This window comes from Nycticebus coucang, chromosome 3 (assembly GCF_027406575.1).
Source record: "Nycticebus coucang isolate mNycCou1 chromosome 3, mNycCou1.pri, whole genome shotgun sequence".
In the NCBI taxonomy this organism is placed as follows: Eukaryota; Metazoa; Chordata; class Mammalia; order Primates; family Lorisidae; genus Nycticebus; species Nycticebus coucang.
In genome coordinates, this window is record NC_069782.1 from 68,877,485 (window position 1) to 68,904,833 (window position 27,349).

At 53.1% G+C, this 27,349-nt stretch overlaps 1 protein-coding gene and 1 non-coding gene across 3 annotated transcripts in view; both read right to left on the bottom strand.

Moving 5' to 3' along the window:
- NOTCH3 (notch receptor 3) overlaps positions 1-19,423 on the bottom strand; it is a 37,638-nt gene extending 18,215 nt beyond the window's left edge. Inside the window, exons 1-24 of one of the 2 annotated variants that reach the window (XM_053586549.1) lie at positions 19,235-19,423; positions 16,589-16,667; positions 12,673-12,815; positions 12,251-12,589; positions 12,049-12,171; positions 11,729-11,962; positions 9,641-9,796; positions 9,368-9,553; positions 8,600-8,713; positions 8,272-8,385; positions 7,506-7,739; positions 7,304-7,414; positions 6,695-6,887; positions 6,465-6,616; positions 6,146-6,259; positions 5,423-5,578; positions 3,897-4,122; positions 3,296-3,497; positions 3,014-3,161; positions 2,406-2,590; positions 1,821-1,953; positions 1,480-1,737; positions 1,282-1,400; positions 337-902 (exon numbers count right to left, since the gene is read on the bottom strand). In XM_053586549.1, the coding sequence (XP_053442524.1) occupies positions 337-902; positions 1,282-1,400; positions 1,480-1,737; positions 1,821-1,953; positions 2,406-2,590; positions 3,014-3,161; positions 3,296-3,497; positions 3,897-4,122; positions 5,423-5,578; positions 6,146-6,259; positions 6,465-6,616; positions 6,695-6,887; positions 7,304-7,414; positions 7,506-7,739; positions 8,272-8,385; positions 8,600-8,713; positions 9,368-9,553; positions 9,641-9,796; positions 11,729-11,962; positions 12,049-12,171; positions 12,251-12,589; positions 12,673-12,815; positions 16,589-16,667; positions 19,235-19,352 (4,403 nt within the window). In that variant the 5' untranslated portion in view covers positions 19,353-19,423. The remainder of the gene's footprint in view (positions 1-336; positions 903-1,281; positions 1,401-1,479; positions 1,738-1,820; positions 1,954-2,405; positions 2,591-3,013; positions 3,162-3,295; positions 3,498-3,896; positions 4,123-5,422; positions 5,579-6,145; positions 6,260-6,464; positions 6,617-6,694; positions 6,888-7,303; positions 7,415-7,505; positions 7,740-8,271; positions 8,386-8,599; positions 8,714-9,367; positions 9,554-9,640; positions 9,797-11,728; positions 11,963-12,048; positions 12,172-12,250; positions 12,590-12,672; positions 12,816-16,588; positions 16,668-19,234) is intronic. The other variant, XM_053586550.1, reaches the window with a different exon arrangement.
- LOC128582659 (U6 spliceosomal RNA) lies at positions 11,443-11,549 on the bottom strand. The gene has a single exon (XR_008379106.1). It is a non-coding gene; the product is annotated as a U6 spliceosomal RNA (small nuclear RNA).
- Positions 19,424-27,349: the final 7,926 nt, after the last annotated feature.

Below are 27,349 nucleotides of genomic sequence, written 5' to 3' on the forward strand. Positions count from 1 at the left end.
GATGGGCAAACAGGGGTGCAGGCAGGCAGGCAGGTGCATAGAAGAATTAAAAAAAAAAACATTCATGGTGGACAGAAACACTAGCAGACCATAGAGAGGCACAGATGGAGTGCATAGACAGACAGAAAAACAGGCATGGCACATAGATGGGCAGGCAGATGGATAGACAGACACACAGGCTCACTGATGGAGAGGCAGGGCACATGGGAGCAGCAGATGGAGTGGACGGAGAAACAGACGGGGCAGATGAATGTACAGCTCAACAGACAGTCCAAGAACGGGCTGACAGACTACAGCGAAAAGATGCACAGACGATAATCGGATGGACCAGCTCACTTGCAAGCACGCTCGCGGCCACCCGCGTGGCAGTCGAAGTTGTCGTAGAGGCAGGCTGGCGAGCTGCAGGCCGGGTCGCAGCGACTGTTGTTGAAGAGGCGCCAACACTGCAGCGCCTCGCACTGCCGCCAGGGGTCACCCACACTCAGCGAGCAGTCGCCGCCATCCCAGCCGCAGCCTGGACTGTTGCACTCGCGGTCGCAGCGCTTGTCCCCGCGCTTGGCCTGACAGGTGGAGCGCGGGCACCGCGGCTCCTCAGAGACCTCAGGCTCTGCAGCGGGAGCCTCACAGCGTGGCCCGGTCCATCCCGGAGCGCACGTACAGTGGAAGAAGGGTACATGTGGTGTAGGGCGGCAGGAGCCCCCATGGAGACAGGGGGCGGCCGCGCAGCTGGCGTTGCTGGCCCCAGGCGGCGACCCCCGGGAGCCACGGCAGGAGGGCCCAGACAATCCTGGGGGACAGGCGCAGCGCGGCCCGCGGGCAGTCTGCTGGCATGGGACGCCCACGGGGCACTGCAGCTCTCGGCAGGAGCGCGCCACCCGCTCGCAACGCGGACCCCAGAATGGCTGTGGGTAGGATGTGGGAACAGAGGAGAGAAGGAGTGAAAGAAATGGAAGAGTGGAGAAGAGGAGCGAGGGTGGAGAGCGAGAGAGGGAAGAGTGAAGGGTCAACACTTGGGAAGATTGAACCCCCAGCTTTCCCATGTCCCGCCCTACCTCTCTCCCTTCCACTGGAGGACCCATCTGGCAGATAAGCCCCGCCTTCCCCGGGAGGCCAAGCCGCCAAATACCAAACTCATCCCCTTTCCCCTCAACCTCTGCGTTAATTACGGCACTTCCCAGAAACCCCCTCGCCTTCTACCTCTTCCCCTGTAAAGCTATACCCTCCTTCCCCCCCCGAGGCCACGCCCCCACTCGTCCCCTTGATGGCGCCACCCACACCTACTGGGACACAGTGGCAGGCAAAGGTCAGCCCACCCCCAGCGCCTGGGCTGGGTCGGCACTGGCCTCCATGCTGGCATGGTTGGGACTCGCAAGGAGACAGGACAGTCTGACAGCGGGAACCTGATCGGGCAGTAGCAGGTGGATTAATCACAATGGAAGACCGGCAGAGTCCCGAGCCATCCCCCTCTCCCAGGCTTACCTGTAAAGCCTGAATGGCAAAGGCAGTGGAAACCCCCACCTGGGTCCTGAAGGCAGTCCCGGGTGTGTGCCGCGTGGCAGTCACCTGAGCGGCACTCATTTATGTCCGCCTCACAGCGCAAACCGGTGTATCCCGGGGGGCAGATGCAGCGGAAGCCTCCCACCAGGTCCACGCAGGTGCCATTGTGTAGGCACTGGGGACCTGAGTGCAGGAGTAGGCCTGGGCCGCAGTCATCCTCATTAATCTCACAGAGCACACCTGGGGCAAGGAGAAGGGGAATTGTCAGGAAGGGATGAAGATTCAGGATCCTATCCTGTCTCCCAACCTTGATCCTGGCATACCCAGTGTCCCAGGCGGACAAGAGCAGAGATATCTGGCCACGAGGTCAATGCAGGAGCCCCCATGCTGGCAGGGCTGGGAGGCACACTCGTCCACGTCATGCTCACAGTCGTCACCAGTGTAGCCAGCCAGACACTTTATTGGGGTGAGAAAGGAATCCATTCAGTCCAGAGGGACACAGACACACCTGGACACACCCCGTGAAGACATGGAGAACCCCTGCACAAAAGGATACACACAGAGATCCAACACACGAAGACATCCCCAATATGCAGGACACACGAACCCAGACACACCAAGTGCCAAGGGACAACACAGGAAAACACCAGATACCCCTAAGACACACAGGACTAGAGATGCACACTCAGACACACACAGAGACACATCTAGATGCGCCTAGGAAATAACAGAAGTCATGGGCACACAAGATATACCCAAAGTGACACCCATAAAGATTATCCAGATTAACAAAAGCAAAACCCGGACACATGTCTAGAGAGAGACATACCCACAGACACACAGAAACATGTGCCCAGACACACCTGAGCATGAAAATCTTTTCCCTCTCCCACTGGGCACCCCCTTACCTCACACACATAGCCCCCCATGTAGCCACGGCAGGTGCCCCCATGCTGGCAGGGCTGAGCCAAACAAGGGTCCACTTCCTGCTCACAGTGGCTACCTGTACGTCCCTCTGGGCACACGCAGTAGTGGGAGCTGTCCTCATCCATGCACTGCCCACCCGCCTGACACAGCTGTTCCAACCGCACCCCTGCAAAGAGGTGAGTGGCATCAGATACAGAGGCAGCCACACATCCCTGCTCCGTTCTGCATCATATACAACATTACCCACCATCCCTACTGGCATCAGTCCCCAGGGCTTCACCCACACTCCATTGGATTGACACACATGCCCCCAGCTGGCAGAATGTCAGTCACTGACAGGAACATAAAGGTGATGCTTAAACTAGCTCAGTCACACACTGCATCGCAGGCACCTGTCTCATGGTGACAGACCCACACACTCTATCCTGGCTGCCAGTTGTCACATAGTCACACACACTCAGCCACGCACCTCACCACACACATATGCTCTGTAGCACCCTCAGACAGTTCACACTTGCAGGAGGTACATGCACACACACCCCTCCCGCAGCCCCTCGCACCCTGCCATGCACTTCCCTTACCCCCTCACCGATTTGGGCTGCAGCCTCCCTGCAGAGCAGACTTGGAGTGTCACAGAGGCGGCCATTCCATCCCGGAGGGCAAAGGCAATAGGCCCCGGTCTGAACACAGCGACCCCCATTCTGACAGGGCACGCTACTGCACCAGTCCACCAGCGTCTAGAGTGGGAGCCCTTGGCGGTATCAGGGCTTGGCGCCCCAGCTTACTTTTCCCCCAAGATTCCGGGTAGGCCTTGCCCCCCAAACATCCCTCCAGGCTCGTCTCCCAGAGCCCCCCCTTAACCCCCACCCACCTGGCACTGAATGCCGGTAAAGCCCTCTGGGCAGGCGCAGCGGAAGCCAGGGTAGGCAGCGCTGCAGATACCCCCATGCAGGCAGGGCCGTGAGAGGCACAAATCGGCCTCGTGTTGGCAGTGGGCTCCGGTGTAGCCGGGGCGGCATAGGCAGCTGAACGAGTTCACACCATCCACGCAGGTCCCACCATTGAAGCAGGAGCTGGGTGGCGGAAGGAGAATGTACCAGGGAGGAGAGAGGGTAGGGTCAGGTTCTGCCCCCTAGCAGCTCCCATTCTGGCTCACCAGTCCTTGTAGCTTTGGGGCCCTCCCACTCTCTGACCCTTACCCCCAGGAGAAGCTACCTCCCAAACAGAGGCCCTGCCCTATCCCTTACCCCCAATTCACCATGTACTTTAGCACTTTGGTGGGAACCAGTGGAAACTTCACCCCCTCAAGGACCAACGTTTCTAAAGTGACATCCAATCTCCATCTGTCATCAGAGTCCTAAAGTGGCTACCAAACCAGGGACCACATCCTATTCCTTTGTCCCCACTCCTTCCAGACCCCACACCTTATTCAAAGCCACAGTAGCTGAGCTAGGAGTAGAGGCCCCGCCCACCTGGGGCTGCAGTCAAGTAAGTCCTGCTCGCAATGGAGGCCTCCATAGCCTGGAGGGCAGGAGCAGGTGAAGGAGGCCACATGGTCAGTGCACGTGCCGGGGCCACAGGGGTTGCTAAGACACTCATCCACGTCATGAGCACAACGCAGGCCAGCAAAACCAGGGAGGCAGGAGCATGAGAAGGAGCCCACGCCATCCTGACATGAGCCACCATTCAGGCACGGATCTGTGGGCAGGAGGAAGATGGTCTGATCACCTACTTTGCCCCCATCAGCCTGTGCTGACTGGGATATGCGTTGCATGAAGTAGAACTAAAGAAGAAATCAGGTTCAGTTGGGAGGAGGCACGTTTTGTCAGAGGAATCAAATTCTGTCCTCTTCTGTAGCCTCGTCCCCTCCCTTATCTGGAAACCTTACCTATGTGGACAAAGATTGTTGGGAAAACAAAGAGGTCCCTTTGAGTTACAAAGAAGATCCTGCTAATTGTGCCCCCTCTAATTCCTGGGCTAAGCACAGGCCTGTGCTGGCCAGTACAGTGGCCACTAGCCATAAGTGACTACTGAGCCCTTGAAATTGTGACGGAATTGAGGCTGGTCATGGTGGCACATGCCTGTGGTCCCAGCTACTAGGATGGCTGTGGTGAGAGGCCACAAGTTAGAGGCTGAAGTCAGCTATGATGGTGCCACTGCACTTCAACCTAGGGAATAGAGCAACATCCTATCTCTAAAAAAATGAAACATATTAAAATTTTTTAATCTCATTAATAATTTTATATTGATTACATGTTAAAATAATTGATTTTTGTGTGTGTGTGAGACAGAGTCTTATTTTGTTGCCCTCGGTAAAGTGCTGTGTCATCACAGCTCACAGCAACCTCAAACTCTTGGGCTCAAGTGATTCTCTTGCCTCAGCCTCCCAAATAGCTGAGACTACAGGCACCTGCCACAACACTAAGGTATTTTTAGAGACGGGGTCTCACTCCGGCTCAGGCTGTTCTCGAACTCATGAGCTCAGGCAATACACCTGAGTGCTAGGATTACAGACATGAACCACTACACCTAGCAAAATGATCAATTTTATATGCTGAGTTAAATAAAATAGATTATTTACACTTAGTAAATTTAAATTTATTAAATTTAATATTACTTGGGGGTTGTTTGTTTTTTATTGTAGCTACTCCTAGACAACTGAAAATTGCATGTCTGGCTAGTATTATCTGCCTTTTCAACAACATTCCTGGAGGACTCTCTTGAGGCCTTTTATCTCATACTTTCCACCCAATCCTAATTTGTTTGTTCTGACAGACAGTACACAGTCAGACAGACTGATGCTCCAAACCCAGCTCATCCCCTTGTGGCATGACCGTGGGCAAGTCACTTAACCTCCTTGAGCCTCAGTTTCCATATAAAGAAAATGGAAAAAGAGAGCTAGGAAGAGGAAATGAAAGTGCAGTGCTGGCACATAGTTCAGGCTTGGCAAATGTGTTCACTAGAGCAGTATCCCCACCAAGAGCTCCTCTACACTTACTGGGTTCACAGTCATTGATGTCCTGATTGCAGGAAGGGCCAGTGTAACCACTATGGCAGGTACAGCTGAAACTCCCTGCCAAGTTGGTACAGGTACCATGGGAACCACAGGGTGAGGAACCAGTACACTCATCCACATCCTGTTGGCATCGTAGGCCTGGGGTGAGGAGCAAAGTAACACCTAGGGTTAGAGGGTCCAGGGCCAGATTTGAGAGGCCTGGAGCTCGGAAGGCCCTGCAGGCCAAGACTGATGAATGAACAAGCCATGTAGTCATTTGCTTCTGGGCATTTTGCGCATGCTATTCCCAAACTTCCTTCTCCCTGTATCAGTGGGTGGTGAATACCTACTCTGAGGATTGCTCTTCCAGGAAGTTGTCCCCAAACCCTCAGCCTGAGAACTAGCATCCCCAGCCCCACATTCCCTCCTCTTCCCCAGAGCTAACCACATGGGCTACAAATGTCTGTGTCTAGCTCTGTCCTTTCCTAGAAAGAAGCTCCTCTCAAAGGCAGAGCTGGGGGTGCAGCTCTGAGTCCCCAGCATTACCATGTATGGAGCAGGGAGCAAAATAAGTGAAAAGGAGGGGGGAAAGATAAGTAATAAATATATCTTAACTAAAATGTATAATTTTTGTGCATGATCTATCTTTTTTCATTGATTAAACCATACCTCTGAGCAACTTTAAAAAAAAAAAAAAAAAAGGAGGGGGAAAAAATGCTGGTGTACCTTGCCAGCCAGGTGGGCAGGAACAGACAGTCAGCTGGCCAGGGGCAGACTCACATCGACCCCCATGCTCACAGGGGTTTGGGGTGCAGGGGGACAACAACTCACACTGACGTCCTGTGGGGGAACAGAGTGAGATAGCCTTGAGAGATTCCCCATTCCCATCTCCTTCCAGGGTCCCTGCCTTCATAGCCACCTCCCAAGCTCTTGAGAGGATTGCAGAATAGTGAAAAAGGCAAATAAATGTAGGGGGAAGAGAGCAGAAAGGAACTGAGAAGGATAAGAGTGCTAGGGGTCTGGGATGGGAAGATGGGGCACACACCCTGGACACCAGGAGGGCAGGTGCAGTGGAAGCCCATTCCATCGCTGGTGCAGGTGCCACCGGCCCGGCAGGGCTGGGATTCACAAGTATCTCGGGTCAGGCTCTGGCTGCAACGGGGGCCACTCCAGCCAGGCTCACACACACAGCGAAACCTGGCAGGGGAGGCAGTCAGGGCCAGCAAGTGGGCCAGGGAGAGGGACACAGTGTCAGAGGTTGAGGAGGGGCCTCACCCGCCAGGTGCATCATGGCAGATGCCGTGACTGCAGGGCTCATGGGCACAGGGATGGCTCAGGGGAAGGCAGAGCGGGGGCAAGGAGCCCAGCGGGCAGAGGCAGCGGAAACCATTTTCTCCATCCACACAGGAGCCTCCATCGCCGCACGGGCTGGATGCACACTCATTGATCTCCACGTTACAAAGGGGCCCTAGGGAGCACACAGGCAACCTCATCCCAGGACAAGGGTGGTGGAGCCAACTGGACCCCTGATCAAGGACAGCTTCTTTCTCATAATGCATCAACTCAAATGCAAGTCAGCACACCAAGAGCTGCTGTGCCCCAGACCATCTTATGAAGTCACTTTCATTTCCACCAAGGATTACTTTAACCCTACTGAGAGACAACCCTGTCCTTGAGTCTGGACACTATTACTATGCCGCAGAATAATAATCTTGAGCTAAAATGGGGACAATCTCATGCCAACATGCTGAGAGAGCACAACCTCAGGGCAAAACATGGGCACTCTCATTGGAAAAGAATGTGTAAAGGTAACAGTGAAACTCAATCTAGTGACTTCGCCCTCACTCTATAATGACCCCTTCTTCGTGGCAGCCACTTGCCCACCTGTGAAGCCAGGCTGACAGACACAGTCATAGCGATTGATGCCGTCACGGCAGACTCCAAAGGTGCAAGGGTTACTGGCACAGTCATCTATGTTCACCTCGCAGTTAACGCCTAGGAGAAGGGAACGTGACAAGGGGTAACTACCACGATACCCCAAACTCTCTGTGCCCCTCCAGGTGTGCTGTTCCTGCCCCAGCCCCACCTGTGGTGCCAGAAGGACAGCGGCAAAGGTATTTGTCCACCAGGTCTAGGCATTTGCCCCCGTGGCGGCAGGGCTGGCTGCGGCACTCATCCACCTGGCTCTCGCAGCGTGTGCCCGTGTAGCCTGGAGCACAGGCACATGAGAAGCTGGCAATGCCATCCACACAGCGACCATGGTGGCATGGGTCCGGAGAACAATCATCCACGTTATGCTCACACAAGGTGCCCTCAAAGCCTGCGAGGACCAGAAGGTCAGGCTCCACCCACTTGCCAAAGGGCTGCCCACACGTTTGGCCATGGCCCAATCCTGTCTCAGCCCTATCTCAGGTCCTGCCCATCAGGAGGCAGGTTAAATTCAGGCCCCACCCCTAGCTTGCCTCCACTCCACTCAGTTTCAAGCACTAGGATTCATCCCTGGCCAAGACCCTCCCACAGTTAAATCTCACCCCCAGCTCTGGCTCCGCCTCCAGTCCTTACATAATCAGCCCAGTTCTTCCCTGGCCATAGGAGCACATGGGAGAGGCCTGGGGAAGGTAATGAGGACTGGGACCAACTCTTAAACTTACACCTGTCGGCCAGACTCTTTGGCCCCACCCCTATGCTATAATACACCATTGGCTCCACCCTCAGACTCTTATCATTGGCCTTGCCAGGATCCCGTCTGCTACAGCACCCCCCAACTCCAAGCTCTTCTCCTGTCTGTTATTGGCCCTGTCTCCACTAGCCCCGCCTCCAGATTCTTGCAGACTATAATTGGGCCGCCTCACCCTCTGCGCAGCGGCACTCATAGCCATCGGGTTGGTCCACGCACTTGGCACCGTTCTTGCAGGGAGTGCTAGCGCATTCATCCACGTCTAATTGACATGTAGATCCACTGAAGCCTGGCGTGCGGAAATGGAATAAGCGGAGGCCCAGATAGTAGTAATCTCGCCATCCCTGCCTTGTTTGGGTAGGAAAACCCATTTACTTGCATCTCAATGTTTTTCATAATATATGGCTTCTATAATAAATTATCCGCTAATGTGGTCTTACAAGGTCCCATTCTAGGACCTTTGCACAGACCCGTTTTAAGGTTCCCAGTCTTAGGGTCCTCACCAGAGGGACAGGTGCAGCTGAAGCCGTTGACCCGGTCCTTGCAGACCCCGCCGTTGACACAAGGGCTACTTTGACACTCATCGATATCGACCTCGCAATAAGTTCCTGTGAAGCCTGGGGACAGAGGAGGGGGATTAGGGCAGTGGGAGGCTACCCCTTGGTCTGCAGGGAGCTCAATGGAGAAGGTACTCCCCTTACAACTCACAGATAGTCTTGACCCCACCCCCAGCTCAACCTTAGAGGTAGTTGTCAGCTACAACCTGGACCCTCACCCAGCTCTGGTTTCAACTGGTCCAAGGCTCATGAGACTGGACTCCATATGGGCCTTGCTTCAAACCATCCTTATTCTTTCTCCACTCGACAAACTATGCCCTGCCCCTAGGCCCCAGCCCCAGGGCCCACAATAACCTTATGCCCGGCCTCAAGTCCAACCTCAGCCTTAGCTCAAAGTGGCAAACTCCATCTTAACCCCACAGCCACCCTGCCATCCTATCATCCCCTTCCCCAAGTGGGTCCCAAGTCCTAGACCACTCCTAAGCCATCTGAGATTTCACTGAGTCTAGCCATCTGAGGTTCCACTGATTGCATTTGACCATCCCTCACACAGGATTCTGCTGCCCCACCCTCACGTCAGGCCAAGCTTCAGTCTCTAGGGGTCCCACTCCAAGTTCCACCTCCCAAAAAACAAATAAATTTCACCCATTCTCCCTGCCCCACCTCCCCATGGGGCTTCTCTCAGGACTGGCTCCAGCCACTTCTACCACACACCTGCCATGCAGATGCAGGTGAACTGGCCTATGCGGTCCAGGCATGTGGCCTGGTTTCGGCAGGGTCCCGACAGACACTCGTTGACGTCAGTCTCACAGCGTGGGCCAGTGTAGCCGCGGCCACATTGGCACAGGAACGATCCCTGTGTGTTCACGCACCGACCCAGGTGCTCACATGGGTTGGCGCCTGTGGGACAGGGCACAGTCAATGTAGGCATGGCCAACTGAGACTCTGCCTCTCCCCTTATTCCCAGATTTTCGGTGCCCCCCTTACCAATGGAGCACTCATCCACATCCTGGTCACACGCTCCGCCCGTGAAACCAGGTGGACAGGTGCAGATGGCCCGGCCATTAACTGGGTTTGTGTCACAGATAGCATCTTCGTGACAGGGGTTGCTGACACAAGCATCATCCAGATGACATAGAAGGCCTGAGAAGTAGTAGGCAGAGGTCATGGACAGAGCCTTCAGCTCGGCCCAAATGTCCCACACCCCTCGCATATTGTTTTTTGGTTTTATTAACCTGAAGTGTATTTAGCAGCTGATTTTTATCCATTTCATTCATTTATTATGAAAATCAATCAAACATCCAGAACTGTTAATCATTCATATATCTGCCACTTTCTTTTTTTTTTCTTTTTTTTTTTTTTTTGAGACAGGTCTCGCTCTGCCACCCAAGTTGGAGTTCAATGGTGGAATCATAGCTCACTCCAGCCTCAAACTCCTGAAGTGATCCTCCTACCTTTGCCTCCCAAAGTACTTGTATTACAGGCATGAACCACCATGCCCAGACTACTTACCACCTAGATTCAACTATTATTACCTTAATCCATCAATCTTCATTTTTTCTGAACTATTTGAAAATAAATTCCAAATATCTACATGTGGTTTTAAAATCTATTGATACCTTTTTGATTTTTTTTAAGAGACAGAGTCTCACTCTATCGCCCTCAGTAGAGTGCCATGGCATCACAGCTCACAGCAATCTCCAGCTCTTGGGCTTAGGTGATTCTCTTGCCTCAGCCTCCAGAGTAGCTGGGACTACAGGCACCTGCCACAACGCCTGGCTATTTTTTTGCAGTTTGGCCAGGGCTGAGTTCGAACTCACCACCCTCGGTATATGGAGCCAGTGCCCTACTCACTGAGCCATAGGCACCACCCTCCTTTTTGATTTTAAAAGAGTCCTGGCTCAGTGCCTGTGGCTCAAGCAGCTAAGGTGCCAGCCACGTACACCTGGGCTGGTGGGTTTGAATACAGCCCGGGCCCACCAAACAACAATGACGGCTGCAACCAAAAAATAGCCGGGTGGCGCCTGTGGCTCAGTGAGTAGGGAGCCGGCCCCATATGCCAAGGGTGGCGGGTTCAAACCAAGCCCCCGCTGAACTGCAACCAAAAAATAGCTGGGCGTTGTGGCAGGCACCTGTAATCCCAGTTGCTAGGGAGGCTGAGGCAGGAGAATTGCGGAAGCCCAAGAGCTAGAGGTGGCTGTGAGTCCTGTGACATCATGGCACTCTACTGAAGGTGGTAAAATGAGACTCTGTCTCTACAAAAAAAAAAAAAAAATAGCCGGATGTTGTGGTGGGCACCTGTAGTCCCAGCTACTTGGGAGGTGGAGGCAAGAGAATTGCTTGAGCCCAGGAGCTGGTGGTTGCTGCGAGCTGTGATGTCACAGCTCTCTATCCAGGGTGACAGCTTAAGGCTCTGTCTCTACAAAAAAAAAAAAAAAAAGTCCCACCTACAAGTCTTTGCTTCTGCAGTACCCTGTGCCATCATGCCTTCCTTCCATTTCCAAGTGCCCTTCCTAAACACTGCCTCTGACCTTTGCTACTTCCAAAGGTCCCCTTTCTTTCTTGGTTACACTTCCCAAGAGGATTCTTTTTTTTTTTTTTTTTTCTGCAGGAAGGAGCGTTGAGTGCTGCTGCTGACCCAGGGCCCAGCAAGCCCTGAGGTGTCTCCGCCAAAAGCAAATGACTACGGAGCTGGCGCCAGGCTTTCGGGAGGGGCAGCTCAGGGGCCACTGGCCCTCACAGATCCTCGAGGGAGGGGCTCTCGGAGCTCCTCAGCAGGGACAGCAGGTAAAAATATGGAATGCTTCACGAATTTGCGTGTCATCCTTGCGCAGGGGCCATGCTAATCTTCTCTGTATCGTTCCAATTTTAGTATATGTGCTGCCGAAGCGAGCACTCCCAAGAGGATTCTAATGGCTTCTGCCCCAGACCACATGTCAGCCTCCTCCCAGTCTTACCCATTTACCCCAAATCCAGCCTCCAGTCTAATCTAACACTCAAGTCAGACTCTGTCTTTGCTCCCACTCAAGAACTATCAATGGCTCCCTGCTGCCTACAGGGAAAACAGCTACTCACCAGTCTTGCCCATGGGGCAGGCACAGTAGAAAGAGGCAACGCGATCATGGCAGGTGGCCCCATGGAAGCACACGGCTGTGGCACAGTCATCAATATTCTGACTGCAGCTCTCGCCTGTCCAGCCATTGACACACACACAGCTGTGGCCACCCAGTGTGTTGAAGCAGGTGCCTCCATTGTGGCAGGCATTGGGCTGTAACTGACACTCATCCACATCCTCTGTGCAGAATTGGCCTGTGGCACACAGATGTACCAGTCAACCACTGGGTGTATGACAACCCAAAGTCTGCCACCCAGCCCCCTTCAGTCCAATTGCCTACCTGTCCACTCAGGAGGACACTGGCAGTTGTAAGTGTTGACTCCATCCACACATGTTCCCCCATTGAGACATCGGTGTCCTGGACAGTCATCCACATTCACTTCACAGTTCTGGCCCTCAAACCCTAGCATGGGAGGAGAGGAGGATAGTTACTATCAGGCTGGCCTGCTGAACCCACCCCTACCTGAGTAGACCTCACTTACCAGGAAGACAGGCACAATCATAGGTGATGTCACCACTTTGTCTACAGGTGCCCCCATTACGGCACAGTGAGGGAGCACAGGGCACTGCGGGGCTTTCACACAGTGGCCCTGTGTAGCCAACTGGGCACTGGCAATGGAAAGAACCAGGTGTGTTGAGGCAGGTGCCACCATGGCGGCAGGGCCCACCCACCCGGCACTCATCCACATCATTCCGGCAGCTCCGGCCCTGGTAGCCAGGTGGGCAGGAGCAGGTAAAGCGGCCATCAACCCCCACTGAGCAGCGGGCACCATGGGCACAAGGGCTGCTGAGGCAGGGGTCTGGCAGAGAGCAGTCAGGACCTGGAAGGACCAAGAGAGGGTGAGCTTGGGACCGACCACACCGTGGCCTGCCTGGGATTCTCCTCCAGATTCTCCTCTCTCACCTCTGAATCCACGGGGACAGCGACAGGAGAACCGGGCACTTCCTGCCACCACTGAGCTCTGGCAGATGCCACGGCCAGCACAGGGGCCTGAGTGGCAGGGGTCTTCTAGTTGACACCACTCACCCACCCAGCCTGGTGGGCACCTGTGGGCAGAAATGGCTTGGTTCAGGACACACAGGGCAAGATGTCCTCAGATGCAGACACATGCACAAGGTAAGCAAGAAACACAGGCAAACAAACCAGCAAACACAAACACACACATATTCATTCATACAATGGATACTGTCTGAGCACCTACAATGTGCTAAACAATGGGAATATAGCAGTAAACACAATAAAAGTCGTTTCTACCCTCTGGATCTGCACAGCCAGGTCCAGGAAAAGAGAACATATACAAATGAAAAATTAATATACATGCCAACAGGGGTAGTGAGATGCATAAGGATCATGAAGGGTGTGGTGAGTTGGGTGGCAGCCCCTGAAAAAATACGAGTCCACGTCCCAAACCCATGACTATGACCTTATTTATTTAGAAAAAGGATCTTTTGGGCGGTGCCTGTGGCTCAGTGAGTAGGGCATCGGCCCCATATACTGAGGGTGGCGAGTTCAAACCCAGCCCTGGCAAAACTGCAACAACAACCAAAAAAAAAAAAAAAAAATAGCCAGGCCTTGTGGCAGGCACCTGTAGTCCCAGCTACTCGGGAGGCTGAGGCAAGAGAATTGCCTAAGCCCAAGAGCTGGAGGTTGCCGTGAGCTGCGACGCCACCATGGCACTCTACCGAGGGTGACAAAGTGAAACTCTGCCTCTAAAAAAAAAAGAAAGAAAAGAAAAAAGAAAAAGGATCTTTGCATATTTTGGAAAAGGATCTTTGCAGAGATAACTCAGGACAATCTAGGTCAATCTCAGATCTCTGTCAATAAGAGATTGTACTAAGTTATCCAGATGGGCCCTAAATCCAACGACAAGAGTCCTTCTAAGGGAAAGACAGAAGGTTATTTGTGAGGAAGAATGAAGAAAAAGCCATGCGGAAACAGGCAGAGATGGGAGACTTTTAGCCACAAACCAAGGAACACCTAGAGCCACCAGAAGCCAGAAGAGAGCAGTGAAGAATTCTCCCCTGGATCCTCTGGAGAGAGCTCGGCCCTGCCAACACCTTGATTTCAAAATTCTAGCATCTAGAATTGCAAGAGAAAAATTCCTATTGTTTAAGCTAGACAATTTGTGGTAATTTGGTACAGCAGCCACAGAAAACTAATACACAAGCAAAGAGGAATAGAATGATGGGGAAAGGGTGGAGAGAGGAGGTGTGTATTATATTTTCACTGACAGAAGGTGAGGAGGGGGCCATGGGACAGTGTGTGTGGAAGAGGATTCCAAGCGGAGGGAACAGCAAATGAAAAGTCTACTAGCCAAGCACACACAGGACATACCAACTAGATCCTTTGGGTTGGCAAACAGTCAAGGAACTAACTCACAACTTCCCACACCGTTATGGGCAACTCTCACACAGACAGATGCAAAGACTCCCACAGTCCCTGGGACACACACAGCCTCCCAGGGTTGATGCCTTTATCTTGGAGGATGTCCCTACAATCTGCAGCTCCCTTCCCAAGCCCACCGTGGCAGCCTTTGAATGAAGAGAAATGAGATTGGGAAAGGGTTGTTTTAAGACAGAAAATCTCCAGAGGGTCCAGGCTCCGCCCCCGTGGCTGCCAACCCTCATCCCACCCTTCTTCCCCCACCTCGGGGGTCAGTCCCCTCCTTCTGGATTGTCCCAGACGCCTGGGACTGAACTCAAGCAAGTGACTCAGTCTTTAGCATCGCCCACAAGATCATCCCCTCCTCCACCCTAGCCCCCAGCTAAACAGGTCAGGGCCTGAGCCCAGCTCTCAGCTTCCTCCCCAAAGGCCCGCAGGGCAACCATGACCGCGCGCCGGGAGGAGGCGCTGTGCGCTGTGCGCGGAGGACTACAGGTCCCACCTCCAGGCAGGGCGCTACCCGCGCGGCCCCTCCCGACCACCCGAGCGGGTTCCCACGCTCTGCGCCCGGCGACCGGTCGGGCCGGTTCCAGCCCCAGCCCGCGCCCCGCCCCAAGAACTGAACTTTGGGGGAGTCCGAAGGGAAAACACAGGCTTGCGGGGATGTAGCGGGGGAGGTGATGACTAGGAGAGAGTTAACCCAAGAGCTCAGGAGCCTACTTTGGGGACGAGACTTGGGATGTCCATAGGTGGGGTGAGAGTTTGAGGCATCCTCGAAAGGACAGTAATATTTGACATCTTGAAAAAGATTGAAAAAGCGGGGGGGCGGTGGGGGCGAGCGGTGTAGGGAGCGATTCCCACAGCCCAACTCTGGAGACCGAGCCCGCTCCACTCCGGGTGATCCAGGCTCCGGGCGCCGCGCGTACCGGTGATTCACCTGTTGGGGAGGACGGAGTACCCGGGGGCGCATTCACCTGTCGGCAGTAGTCCAGGCGCGGAGCTGCACTGCGCAGGCGCCCGGCCCCAGGGCTCAGCCGACTAGGCGAGTGGCGCTTGGTAAGGTCACATTCCCCCAGCCCCACCATCGCAGACCCCCAGCCCCAGGAACAACCATGCTGAGCCCTTCACACAGATAAGCCCAAGTGGGGCTCCAGCCAAGTGCGGGTGTGTAATTTCAAAGGGGATCCTCTGGGTCTAAAGTCACCCCAGATCCACCCAGTTTGGGATCTCATCCAGCGCCTGCACACATAGTGTTGAATAAACGTTGCATTAAGTAATAGTTGCTGGGTGAACTGCTATTACTAATTAGAGCATAAAAGGAGTCAAGCATTTCTCCATAACCTTGAAATGTTTCCCCTTGGAGTTCTTATTTCCTGCGTCCCCACCATTATTATTTATAATAATAATACCTGTTTATTGAGCACTTAATGTATGCTGAGCAGTATGCTGAGCACATCATATGAAGTCTCTTAATTAACCCAATAGGAGTTGTTTTTTTTGTTTTTTTTTTGTAGAGACAGAGTCTCACTGTACCGTCCTCGGGTAGAGTGCCATGACGTCACAAGGCTCACAGCAACCTCTAACTCTTGGGCTTACCTGATTCTCTTGCCTCAGCCTCCCAAACAGCTGGGACTACAGTCACCCGCCACAACACCCAGCTATTTTTTGGTTGCAGTTTGGCCGGGGCTGGGTTTGAACCCTCCACCCTCGGCATATGGGGCCGGCGCCCTACTCACTGAGCCACAGGCACCGCCCAAATAGGAGGAGTTATTACTGGCCCATTTTCCAGATGCAAAAACTGAGGGTAGGAAAGCTTGAAGCACTTGCTCAGGAAGTCCCAGAGCTCTATCTGCTTCAGCTCAGCTCTTTGCAAGCCCTTTCTCTTTTCACAGTCACGAGCCAGAGAGATGCACTATTTCAGAGACACAGTGAGGTTCAGAGAGGGGAAATAACACGAGTCACCCAACAAGAAAGTAGAAGAGCAGGACTGTATTATAGACATCCTGTGCCCACTCACACTGAATATTGAGATAAGGGAGGGTGTGGATGGTGTCCTCACCCCTGCCTATCCGCTGCCATTGGTCCCTGAAAGTTTGTTGATTGCCTAATACCTGTCTCATGGTGGGGGATGGGTTAACATGTGACTTCAGGTGGCCAAAAACTCTTTGCAGTTGGGATTACTGGGCCCATTTTCTAGATCAGGACACTGAAACTTAAAGGGTTTAATTCCCAGCCAGTCAGCAAAATGACGTGGAATTTGAACCTAGGCCAGGCGGACTCCAGAGCCCCTGCTCAATTTCCGAAAAGGAAACAAGAGGTTCCCCAAGCCACACACATGTAAGAAGTGGTAAAGGCATCCATGCTGGACACAGAAGCAGAGGAAGACAAACCGCCTCCCCACACAGGGCCCACTGATGGCTCTGCGCCAGGCACTCACAGGCAGGCAGCCTCCCGGGAGGGTAGCTGGGTGCAACGGCCTCCATTTGCACACGGGCTTCCATCCAGGCAAGGGGGGGCTGTGTGGATGTGAAGGAAGGTTGGGGTGGTGGTCAGCCAGGCGCCAAGGAACCTCTGACAGACCCCCTCCCAACCTCCATCAGGCAACAGCTGCACTGGGCTGGGGGTGTCTCTGTGGGTGCAATAAGCCCCCCACTCATGGTTCCCACGGCCCCTCGCCTCAGCCCCAGCTGTTTGGGCTGCAGCTGTCCCTGCCAGCTCCAGCCCTGGGAACCACAAGGCAGAGCGGGCAGGAGGAGGGGCTAACTTGTGCCAGATGTGGGGGCTCAGGAAGCTGCCAGAGCTAAGATGTACAGAATGGAGGGCGTGCCAAGGTAGAAAGTGAGTGTTAAAGGGAGGTCTGGGGCTTCATGCCCAGATCATGGGATAATGGGGGGGGAGAGAAGGAGAGAGAATTCTAGAGCTATGGGTCTTCCTTCCCCTGAAGTCAGGCATGTACTCCAGCTGGGCAGGCTCTTGGGAAAGGGGCTGAGGCATGTAACCACTAGTGAGCACAGAATTTCCACGGGCAGGAGCATTGTATGTTGCAGGATAGGGTGTGTGTGGAAGGGAGGGGCAGCTGGCACAAAACGTGCTACACTGTCCAGCACTGCCATCCCTAAGGGCTGTGTCCCTCTGAAGTGTGGCATAGTCTAACTGTCCTGCCAGATGGGTCAGAGGTGTGGCTAAGATCTGAGCTAGTGGAGAATCGTGTCTGTGGGCTGGTGTGGGTCCACAGTGCATTATGTGTGTGTGTGTGTGTCAGAGAAGGATGGAGGGAAATTTAGGAAAAACAGAGACAGACATAAAAGAGGAAACTAGAAGCATAGTGAAGGAAAAGGAGAAAGGCAGAGAGAGATAGAAAGGGAGAGACAGTGAGAGACAGATGAGTTAAACTAGACATGAGAATGGGCCCACATGGCATGTTTTCCCTTCCTCGTGAGACAAGTGGACAGGAAGGATACTGTCCCCTACAGACAGTGGGAGTTTGTGAACTCACATGGGAGGTTCTATGACATGGGCTATACACTCATTCATCTGCTTGTGTCACTCTTCCTGTGGGCTTTGGGCATGCATATGTTGTGTACCTGTGGAGCTAAATATGAGTCTGCACATGCATGTCAGTGTGATTGTGGTTGAGTGTGTGAAGCCCCCATGCAGAGGGTTCAGATGTGTGTGCTGTATGTATGCAGGCTGCATGTGCTGTGCATCCATGTTTTCAGTGAACCAAATATCTGGGTGGACAGCTCTGTGTAACCTGTGTGTGCACTGGTGTGTGTGTATAGGTTAGATGTCCCTGTCTTTCTACACATGTGAGCTAGAAGTAGGCATGTCCTTGAATCTGTGCCTGTGAGTGTCTGAGTGTGTGCAGGCAGCATGTGTGCCAGACCTTGGGCTAGAGACGACGCCCGTGATGAATGATCATATTTGACTGCGTGTGTGCATGTCAATGTGTGAGCTGCCTGCACATCTTCCAGTGAGCTGTGTCTGTGTGTGCATGTGCATGTTTGCATCTCTATTTGTGCATGCCAGTGAGAGTGTGACAGGCCATGTGTGAATGTGCTGGCCCCACGGGGACAGCCGCTCCTGCCCTGTCTGCCTCCCATTCCCTCCCGCAACCCCCACTCTACCCAGAGTTGCGCCCAGGACCCTTGGCCAGGGCCCTCAGTCCGCGCCCCTCCCCCGCCAATCAGGCGTCCAGTGGCGGGGGGTGGGGGCGCCCCCGCAGCCCCCGGCTCTGGCCTAGCCGTAGGTCCTGCTTTGTCTGGCAAAGAAAGCGCGAGGCTGGCCGGGGGGAGGGGGTGTCTAGACGGCTCTGCCATTGTCCCGAGCGGGGGAGGGGAGAGAGGCGAGCAGGAGGGGCAGGGGGGCCTGGCCGGCTGGGGAGGGGCTCTGGCCTTGGAGACTGGGTGCTGGAGCCGAAGGGGAGCACGTGGGCCCTCGCCCCTTCCCTTCTCCGCGCAAGGGCGGAGTCCCGGGGCTGCCTGGTCCCCCCGGGCCGTGGAGCAAGCAGGACAGAGGGAGGGCGAGGGGGAGCGCCTGCACCGCGGTGGCTCCAGATCCATATCCGGCTCCAGGTCTTACCGCGCTCCGGCCTGGGAAGTTTTCTCTGAGTTCTGAGCTCCAAGAACTTCGCGCCCCCTCCCCTCCCCCCGCCCAGCCCAGCCCGCCCGTGGGTATCTGAGGGAGGGTGGACGCTTTTGTGCCAGGGGTCCCCGGCCTAGAGGCACTTGGGCCCCAGTAACAACTTTTCTAAGACTCCAGGCGGGAACCGGATAGGGGCGAGCCCGAAGTCTTAGTATCCTTCACACTCGGAACCTTTGAGTCTCTGATTCCTGCACCTCGAGCTCCAAGTCACGAACTCCTGGATCCCTTCATCTACAGCCCCGATCGCTCATGGGCCTCTGGGTCCTCACCATTCTGAGACTCTGGGACCCCCGTTCCCCCAGGACTAGCACGCAGCCCCCGGCTCCTGCTCGGACTCTGATCCCTGGCTCCCAGGATCCCCTTGCCCAGCTCCGGACTTGGGAGGCTTTGCATTCCCTCATCCCCGCCCCTTCCCCGTCGCCAGGTCCCGGCCCCTCACCTGCAGCCCCCGGCCCCGCTAGCAGCAGCAGCAGGGGCAGCGCCCTCACGGGCGGCGGTGGCAGCGGCGGCCACATCGGGCGACGGCGGAGGCGGCGGCCCCGGGCCCTCGGCCCCATGGCGGCCGGCCGCAACCCTCCCCTTCTCCCTCCTCCCTCCTTCCCTGAGCTCTGGGCGAGTCCTGGGCCAGCCTCCGCGCCGCCAACTTCGCCGAACTGAGGCAGCCGGGCTGCCCCGCCCCCAGCCCTCAGTGGCTCGCCCCGCCCCGGGGCCGGCCCTACGCGCCCCCGCCCCCCGCCCGGCCTCCTGGGGTCCCTACCTACAGTACTCCCGCATATCCTGGGAACCCAGGACCCTCGGAAACCCAGGCCTTCCATGGGGTTAGATGCAGCACATCCAGCTTTGTGAGCACCCCACACCCTCACCCTTCTATACGCGCATAGAGCTAGGAGGAAAACACAGATCCCAAAAATCCTCAAAACTGAGGCCAGGCACGTCCTGAGAGGCTCATGAACACACAGTCACCAATGCACAAATGCAGACTCATGCCCAAAACTTCGTGGGGACTCTACATCCATCTGAAACACTTGCAAACCTGAAATGCAGGCTCAACCAGGCCGGGAGCCTGGGGTAGCGGGGGCATTTGCAGCCTCAAAGCTCAGACACACACTGGAAGTCTCATGCGTGTGTGTAAACACATACGACCCTATGGGACTCTCAAAGGTCCACCCTAGCCCCCCAGTCCAACTCAGTACACCACACAGCTTTGTCACTCAGCAAATACTGCTCAATTTGATCAACTGCCTTTTCCCAAATCAGTCGTGCTGCAATGCCTTCCTGTAGCCCTCTCCGTCCCTGCTGGGAGAATGGGAACCCTGAGAGACACCAAGCCCAGGCCTAGAGGAACCCCCAAATGTGGAGAAGAAAAAGCAGGACACAGTCACAGACAGCTCAGGGCTTGGCTAGATGGAGTTATGGAGTCTGGAAAGGGCACCAGAGAAGCTGGTGAGGACTCTGCCTGGAAGGGTTATTTGTTCACTCATATATTCAAAAAGTATGGCTAAAGTTCCAGCTCTGTATTTGGCTCTGGGGATTGGGGATACGCCTTACATTCTCTAGGGAGAGTTTTCCAGAGGGGGCTGTAGTGTGTCTTAGCTCTAAAAGATGAACTGGAGGAAAGACATCCCAGCAGAGGGACTATCCTGCACCCAGGTGAGGGGACAGAGTTGTGAGAGTGTCCAGGCCAGAGGTCACAGGAGGAGAAAGAGGTCAAGCTAACTTCCTGGCTTCTGGCTTGGTGATGAGACTGCTAGGAGAAGAGTTGCTTGGTGTGAGTCCAAAGGGGTCACCTACAAGGCAGCTGGATGCTAGGGGTGAGCCTAGGAGAGCTGTCTGAGTGGGAGACAGTCACATGCCTGCCCCAGAAATCTTCAAGCAAATTTTTTATTTTTTACTTTGAAATAACTTTAAATATAGAAAGTTGCAGAATAGGCTCGGTGCCTGTGGCTCAAGCATCTAAGGCACCAGCCACATACACCTCAGCTGGCAGGTTCGAATTCAGCCTGGGCCCACCAAACAACAATGATGGCTGTGCCAAAAAAAAAAAAAAAATAGCCAGGCATTGTGGCAGTCACCTGTAGTCCCAGCTACTTGGGAGGCAGAGGCAGAAGAATCCCTTGAGCCCAGGAGTTGGAGGTTGCTGTGAATTGTGATGCCACAGCACTCTACCTAGGGCAACAGTTTGAGGCTCTATCTCAAAAAAAAAAAGAAAGAAAGAAAGTTGCAGACTAATGGAAACAACTTGTATAAGCCTTATGTCTAGACTCACCAATCACCCACATTTTGCCACATTTGCCTTATAAATGTATATGATATGCATGTGTGTATATTCATTTCTTTGGCTGAATTATTTGAAAGCAAATTGTAGACAGGATACTCCTTTGCCCCTAAATAGTTCACTGTGTTTCCTAAGAACAAGGACATTCTCATGTATAAACTCTACTGTTTTCATCCCAGTCTATATTCAAAGTTCATCAATATGCTTTATCATGTTTCTTTCCTGATCCAGGATCTGATCCCGGACCACATGGCAACTAATCATCAAGTCTCTTGGTTTCCTTTAACTTAAGTCAGTTCTTTTTTTTTTTTTTTGCAGTGTTTGGCCTCCGGCATATGGGGCCAGCGCCCTACTCCTTTGAGCCACAGGCACCACCCTTTAAGTCAGTTCTTCAGCCTTTCCTTCTCTTTCATGACAATGACATTTTTGGAGAGTTGAAGTCAGTTGTTGTGAAGAATGTCCATCAGCCAGCTGGCTTGCTGATTCCTAGTGACCAGGTTCAGGTTGTACATCTTTGACCAGAACCACAAAAGTGGGCAGTGCCTGTAGCTCAAAGGAATAGGGCTCCGGCCCCATATGCCAGAGGTGGTGGGTTCAAACCCTGATGTCAGTTCCCAACATTGGTGGTGTTCAACTTTGATCACTGAGGTGATGTTGGCCAAGTTTCTCCACTGTAAATGTACCATTTACAGCCACTCCATCCTCCCCTTTTGTAAAGAAAAAGTATCCCATCAGGAGACACTCTAAGACCATGTAAATATCCTGGTGCCCACTAAACAACAACTTCTTCTTCTCCTCCTCCTCCTTCAACAGGGTCTCACTCTATCGTCCTGGGCATCATAGCTCACAGCAACCTAATGCTCTTAGGCAAGCGATCTTCCTGCCTCCGTCTTCCAAGTAGGTGGGACTACAAGTGCCCACCACAACACCCGACTGCTTTTGTTCCCCCTATTTTTAATAGAGATAGGGTCTTGCTCTTGCTCAAGCTGGTCTCAAACTTCTGAGTTCAAGCAATCTACTCACCTCAGCCTCCCAGAGTTCTAGGATTACAGGCGTGAGCCACTGCACCCAGTTCCATTGAACTTTTACCCACTGTTTTTCACTTCTATTAATGATTTCCTCTTATGATTTTTATTTTATTTTATTTATTTTATTTTTGTGTGTGTAGTTTTTGGCCAGGGTTGGGTTTGAACCTGCCACCTCCGGCATATGGGGCCGGCACCCTACCCCTTTGAGCCACAAGCACCGCCCTCCTCTTATGATTTTTAAAAAACAATTGAGGCAAAATTCACATAACATAAAATTAGCCATTGACCCTTTAAAAATGCACAATTCAGTGGCACTTAGTACATTCACAGGGGTGTGCAGCCATCTTATCTATTGGAGTTACAAAACATTTTTGTCATCCCAAATGAGAAACCCCGTTAGCAGTCACTTCCCATTCTCATCTCTTCCACCAGCCCCTGGCAACCAGTAATCCACTTTCTGTCCCTATAGATTTGCCTATTCTGGACATTTCATATAAACGAAATCCTGCAGTATGTGGCTTTTTTGTGTCTGGCTCCTTTAATTCAACATCATGTTTTTTTTTTTTTTTTTGTAGAGACAGAGTGTCACTGTACCGCCCTCGGGTAGAGTGCCGTGGTGTCACACGGCTCACAGCAACCTCTAACTCTTGGGCTTACGCAATTCTCTTGCCTCAGCCTCCCGAGTAGCTGGGACTACAGGTGCCCGCCACAACACCCAGCTATTTTTTTGTTGCAGTTTGGCCGGGGCTGGGTTTGAACCCGCCACCCTCGGCATATGGGGCCGGCGCCCCACTCACTGAGCCACAGGCGCCGCCCCAACATCATGTTTTTGAGGTTCATCCACGTTGTGGCATGAATCAGTGCTTCCTTCCTTTTTATGACTGAGTAATATTTCAGTCCAGGGGTCCTCATACTACGGCCCGTGGGCCACATGAGGCGGTGTGATTGTATTTGTTCCCATTTTGTTTTTTTACTTCAGAGTAAGATACGTGCAGTGTGCATAGGAATTTGTTCATAGTTCTTTTTATAAACTATGGTCTGGGGGACAGTGAACTGGCCCCCTGTTTAAAAAGTTTGAGGATTTTTCACTCTGAGTGATTTTTTAAAATTATTATTTATGGGCTGGGCACAGTGGCTCACACCTCTAATCCTGGCACTCTGGGAGGTCAAGGCAGGTGGATTGCCTGAGCTCACAGGTTTGAGACCAGCCTGAGCCAGAGAGAGACCTCATCTCTCTAAAAAATAGCCGGGCATGGCTTGGCGCCTGTGGCTAAAGCAGCTAAGGCACCAGCCACATACACCTGAGCTGGCAGGTTCAAATCCAGCCTGGGCCCGCCAAACAACAATGGCTGCAACCAAAAAAATGGCTGGGCGTTGTGGCGGGTGCCTGTAGTCCCAGCTACTTGGGAGTTGGAGGCAGGAGAATCCCTTGAGCCTGGGAGTTGGAGGTTGCTGCGAGCTGTGATGCCACAGCACTCTACCCAGGGAGACAGCTTGAGACTCTATCTCAAAAAAAAAAAAAAAAGTAGCCAGGCATTGTGGCTGGCACCAGTAGTCCCAGCTACTTGGGAGGCTGAAGCAGAAGGATCACTTGAGCTCAAGGGTTTGAGGCTGCTGTGTGAGCTGAGATTCCATGGCACTCTACCAAGAAGGACATAGAGAGACTCTGTCTCAAAAAAAAAAAAAAAAAGAATATAATTATTATTTATTGGCCAGGCCAGGTGGTTAATGCCTGTAATCCTAGTACTCTGGGAGGCTGAAGTGGATGAATGGCTTGAGTTCAGGAGTTCAAGACCAGCCTGAGCAAGAGAGAGACCCCATTTCTACGAGAAACAGAAAAAATAAAACTAGCCAGGAGGCTGAGGCAGGAGGATCTCTTGAGCCCAAGAGTTTGAGGTTGCTGTGAGCTATGATGATTAGCACAGCACTCTACCCAGGGTGATAGAGTAAAACTTTATCATAAAAAAATAAACAAACAAATATATAAATAAAACTATTATTTATTAATTAATTTATTTTTGTCCACCTTGATTTCAAGGATGATTTTTTTTAGATGGGGGCTGTCTCACTATGTTGGTCAGGCTAGTATCTATCTAACTTCTGGTCTCAATTGTCTAGCCTTGGCCTCCCAAAGTGCTGGGATTACAGGTGTGAGCCACGGCGCCCGGCCTCAAGGATGATTTTTAAAGGCTGGAAGAGGAAGAGGCAGAAGAGATAGAGAAGGAGCATCAAAGAAAAGGGAGAAGCATGAAGAGCTAAGAGTGAAAGTTGAATGACTGACCAGGGGCAGGTATGAGCAATAACCTCTGTCCCAGCCCAGGCTGGCAGCCAAGCCCAGCCCCAAGGAGCTGGAGCTGAGGATGCAATGTCTGAAGGGTTCAGACATATCTGTCTATATTATGGGTGCAACCACATAACTTAGAGAGGAGCAGTGATTTGGTGGGGGGGTTTCTAGAGGAAGCGTTGAAATGGAAACCTGAGTCTCAGTGATTCTAGGCCTCATTCAGTATAGGGGCAGGATAGGGGTTGGGCAGAGAAAAAGACAAAAATTGCATCAGAAGGGGCACGCACTGACTCACAGCCATTGTGCTGAGTCAACAGGCCTGTGAGGCTGACTCAACCGAAGTCCTGCCCCATGCCCATCACCCCGGCAGGAAATCCAAGTTCCGCCACCAGCTTCATCTTCAAGCACCTGGGCTCTGGCCTGACCCTCTCCAGTCTCATTAAAATCCCCATCATTGGCGGCGCCCATAGCTCAGTGGGTAGGGCATTGGCCACATACACTGGGGCTGGCGGTTTCGAACCTTGCCTGAGCCTGCAAAAACCAACAATGACAACTGCAACAACAACAAAAAAAAAATATCTGGGCATTGTGGCAGGTGGCTGTAGTCCCAGCTACTTGGGAGGCTGAGGCAAGAGAATCGCTTAAGCCCAAGAGTCTGAGGTTGCTGTGAGCTGTGTCGCCATGGCACTCTACCCAGGGTGACAGCTTGAGACTCTATCTTAAAAAAAAAAAAATCATCAGACAGCCTCAAACCCCATCTTCCCCAGGGAGGCTGAGGTGGGAGGAAAACTTGAGCCTGGAATTTGAGACTAGCTTGGGCAACATAGCAAGACCCCATCTGTAGGAAAAATTTTAAAAATTATCCAGGTGCAATTGGCACACATCTATAGTCCTAGAGGAGGCTCAGGCAGGAGGATTGCTTGAGCCTGGGAATTCAAGGCTGCAATGAGCTGCAATCATGCCACTGCACTCCAGCCTGAATGAGACCCTGTCTCTAAAAAACATAAAATAAAACCTGTTTGCATCTAGCAGACCTCATGCTCCCCTGGCCTTTGCTCTGCCTAGGACACCCAGCTGGACAGAATGACCCTTTTGCTTCCTCCAAAAGCCGGAAATCACAGCAAATGTGTCCTCTTCAAAAATGCATTTTTCTTCTAGATAAAACGGATACTCTTGTTTCTCACTAACACTCACCACCCCTTTGCCTATACTGGTCCCATTTTCTGAGACACCTTCCCTCCTTCTATTTCTGTTCCTGCTAATCTCCTAATTATTCTTCAAAGGTCCTACTCTGGGAAGCCATCCTAGCCCCTAGGCCGAGCCCCTCTGCATCCCTGAGGCCTTTCAGTTCCATTCTTCTCTTTCACTCAACCTTGTTCGAGGGAATGGGGTGTCTGTATCCTGCTTTGTCCCTCCTCCAAAGGTTGAGGGCTCTTTGGGTGCCTGGCAGAGGATGCGGCTTCTGGAGGGTGCTAGCATCCCCTTGCACAAAATGGGGTGACATAGGAGGGTTTGGTGATTCAGGAAGTGCCTGAAAGTGTTGGGGTACCCAGCCCAGAAGAGCTGCCCCAGGGGCCCCAAACCACTCTTTTCAGTACCATTTTTTAGGGTCCATGGGTCCAAAAAAGGGTCTAGTGATTGAGGGCAAAGCTATGGCTCTCAGGGAAGGTCAGCTCTTTTGCTGGCCAATATGAGAAAGGGTCCTGGAATGGGTGCTCTAGGAGGTGCTGACCTCCTTATCACAAGGAGCAACCAAGGAATGTGGACACATATTTCACCAGGCAGGAAGTCCAGAGTCTGTGACTTTGCTGATATGGCAGAGTCTATGGAGATGAGGCTGAGGATGGCATGGGAAGGAGATGGGGACTAAAGGCATAAGGACACATCTAGAAAGCACCAACTCAGTAGAGGGTGGGGGTGCTTGCTCAAAGTTCCTGCTGGTGTTCTCCAGCCATGGTGGTAGGACTGGCCCAAGGTATCCAGGGTCCCTAGGGGAGAGGATAGTCAGAGCAATGATTCCCATGGCCTTGTAGCCAGTGGCCACACAGTTCCCAATGTGGTGGGGATAGGTTTGAGCCCCTTGCCTTCCTCTACTGGCTGCCCTGGCCAGGGACTGCATTTCTCCTCAATGAGCTCAGTCCCTGGGGACACAGGGCCTGGGGCCAGGCCAAGACACAGCTGCTGGCTCACTGACCAGGAACCTGAAAATGTGCCCTTGGCCTCTCCTCCCAGCACCACAGTCCTGCCCTTGGTGTGGAAGCTGGGGCCAGGTTCTGGCACCCAGGAGGTGATTGTGGGGACCCTGTGAGAACCAGCAAGGGTGAAGGCTATGAGTGTGGGCCCTGGGCAAATGTGGGGAGGCTGGACTCCAGGGCCAGTGTGCTGAGAACTAGCCAGGTCCCTGAACACTACTCCATGGTACACTCCAATGTTAGTGGCATAACCCCTCCCCACCTCACCAGTTTCACCTCCCTGTCATGCAGCCTTTGCATGGGTTTTTTCCACTGCCAGGAGCATGCTTCTCATACCTCCCTTCCCCCTGACTGCTCACTCTGACCCTCTAGCTCTTTTCACCTTCATTCAGTCATTCAACATTCACTAGACACCTACTTGGTGCCATGCCCTACCTTACATGGAAGTGACCCAAGGCAGAGGTGGCTCCTGTCTTGATAGGGGTGACAAACAAGAAATAAGAGGGAGAACAAATAAGAACCATAGAGACAAGAAGGTTCAGAGGGAGGAAGATAGTTCATTGTGGGGAGGCCAGAACAGGCCTCACTGAAGAGAGAATCAGAGCTGAGACCTGAAGGAGGAGAGAAGCCTGCAAGGGAAGCAGTCAGGGGAAGGGTGTTCCAGGTAGAGGGAATAGAAAACACAAAGGCCCAGAGGAAGAAAGGGTGGGTGGAGGAGAATAACCAAGGCAGCCCACGGAGGCAGCTAGGTACAGAGTGAGTGAGGGGTGGGAAA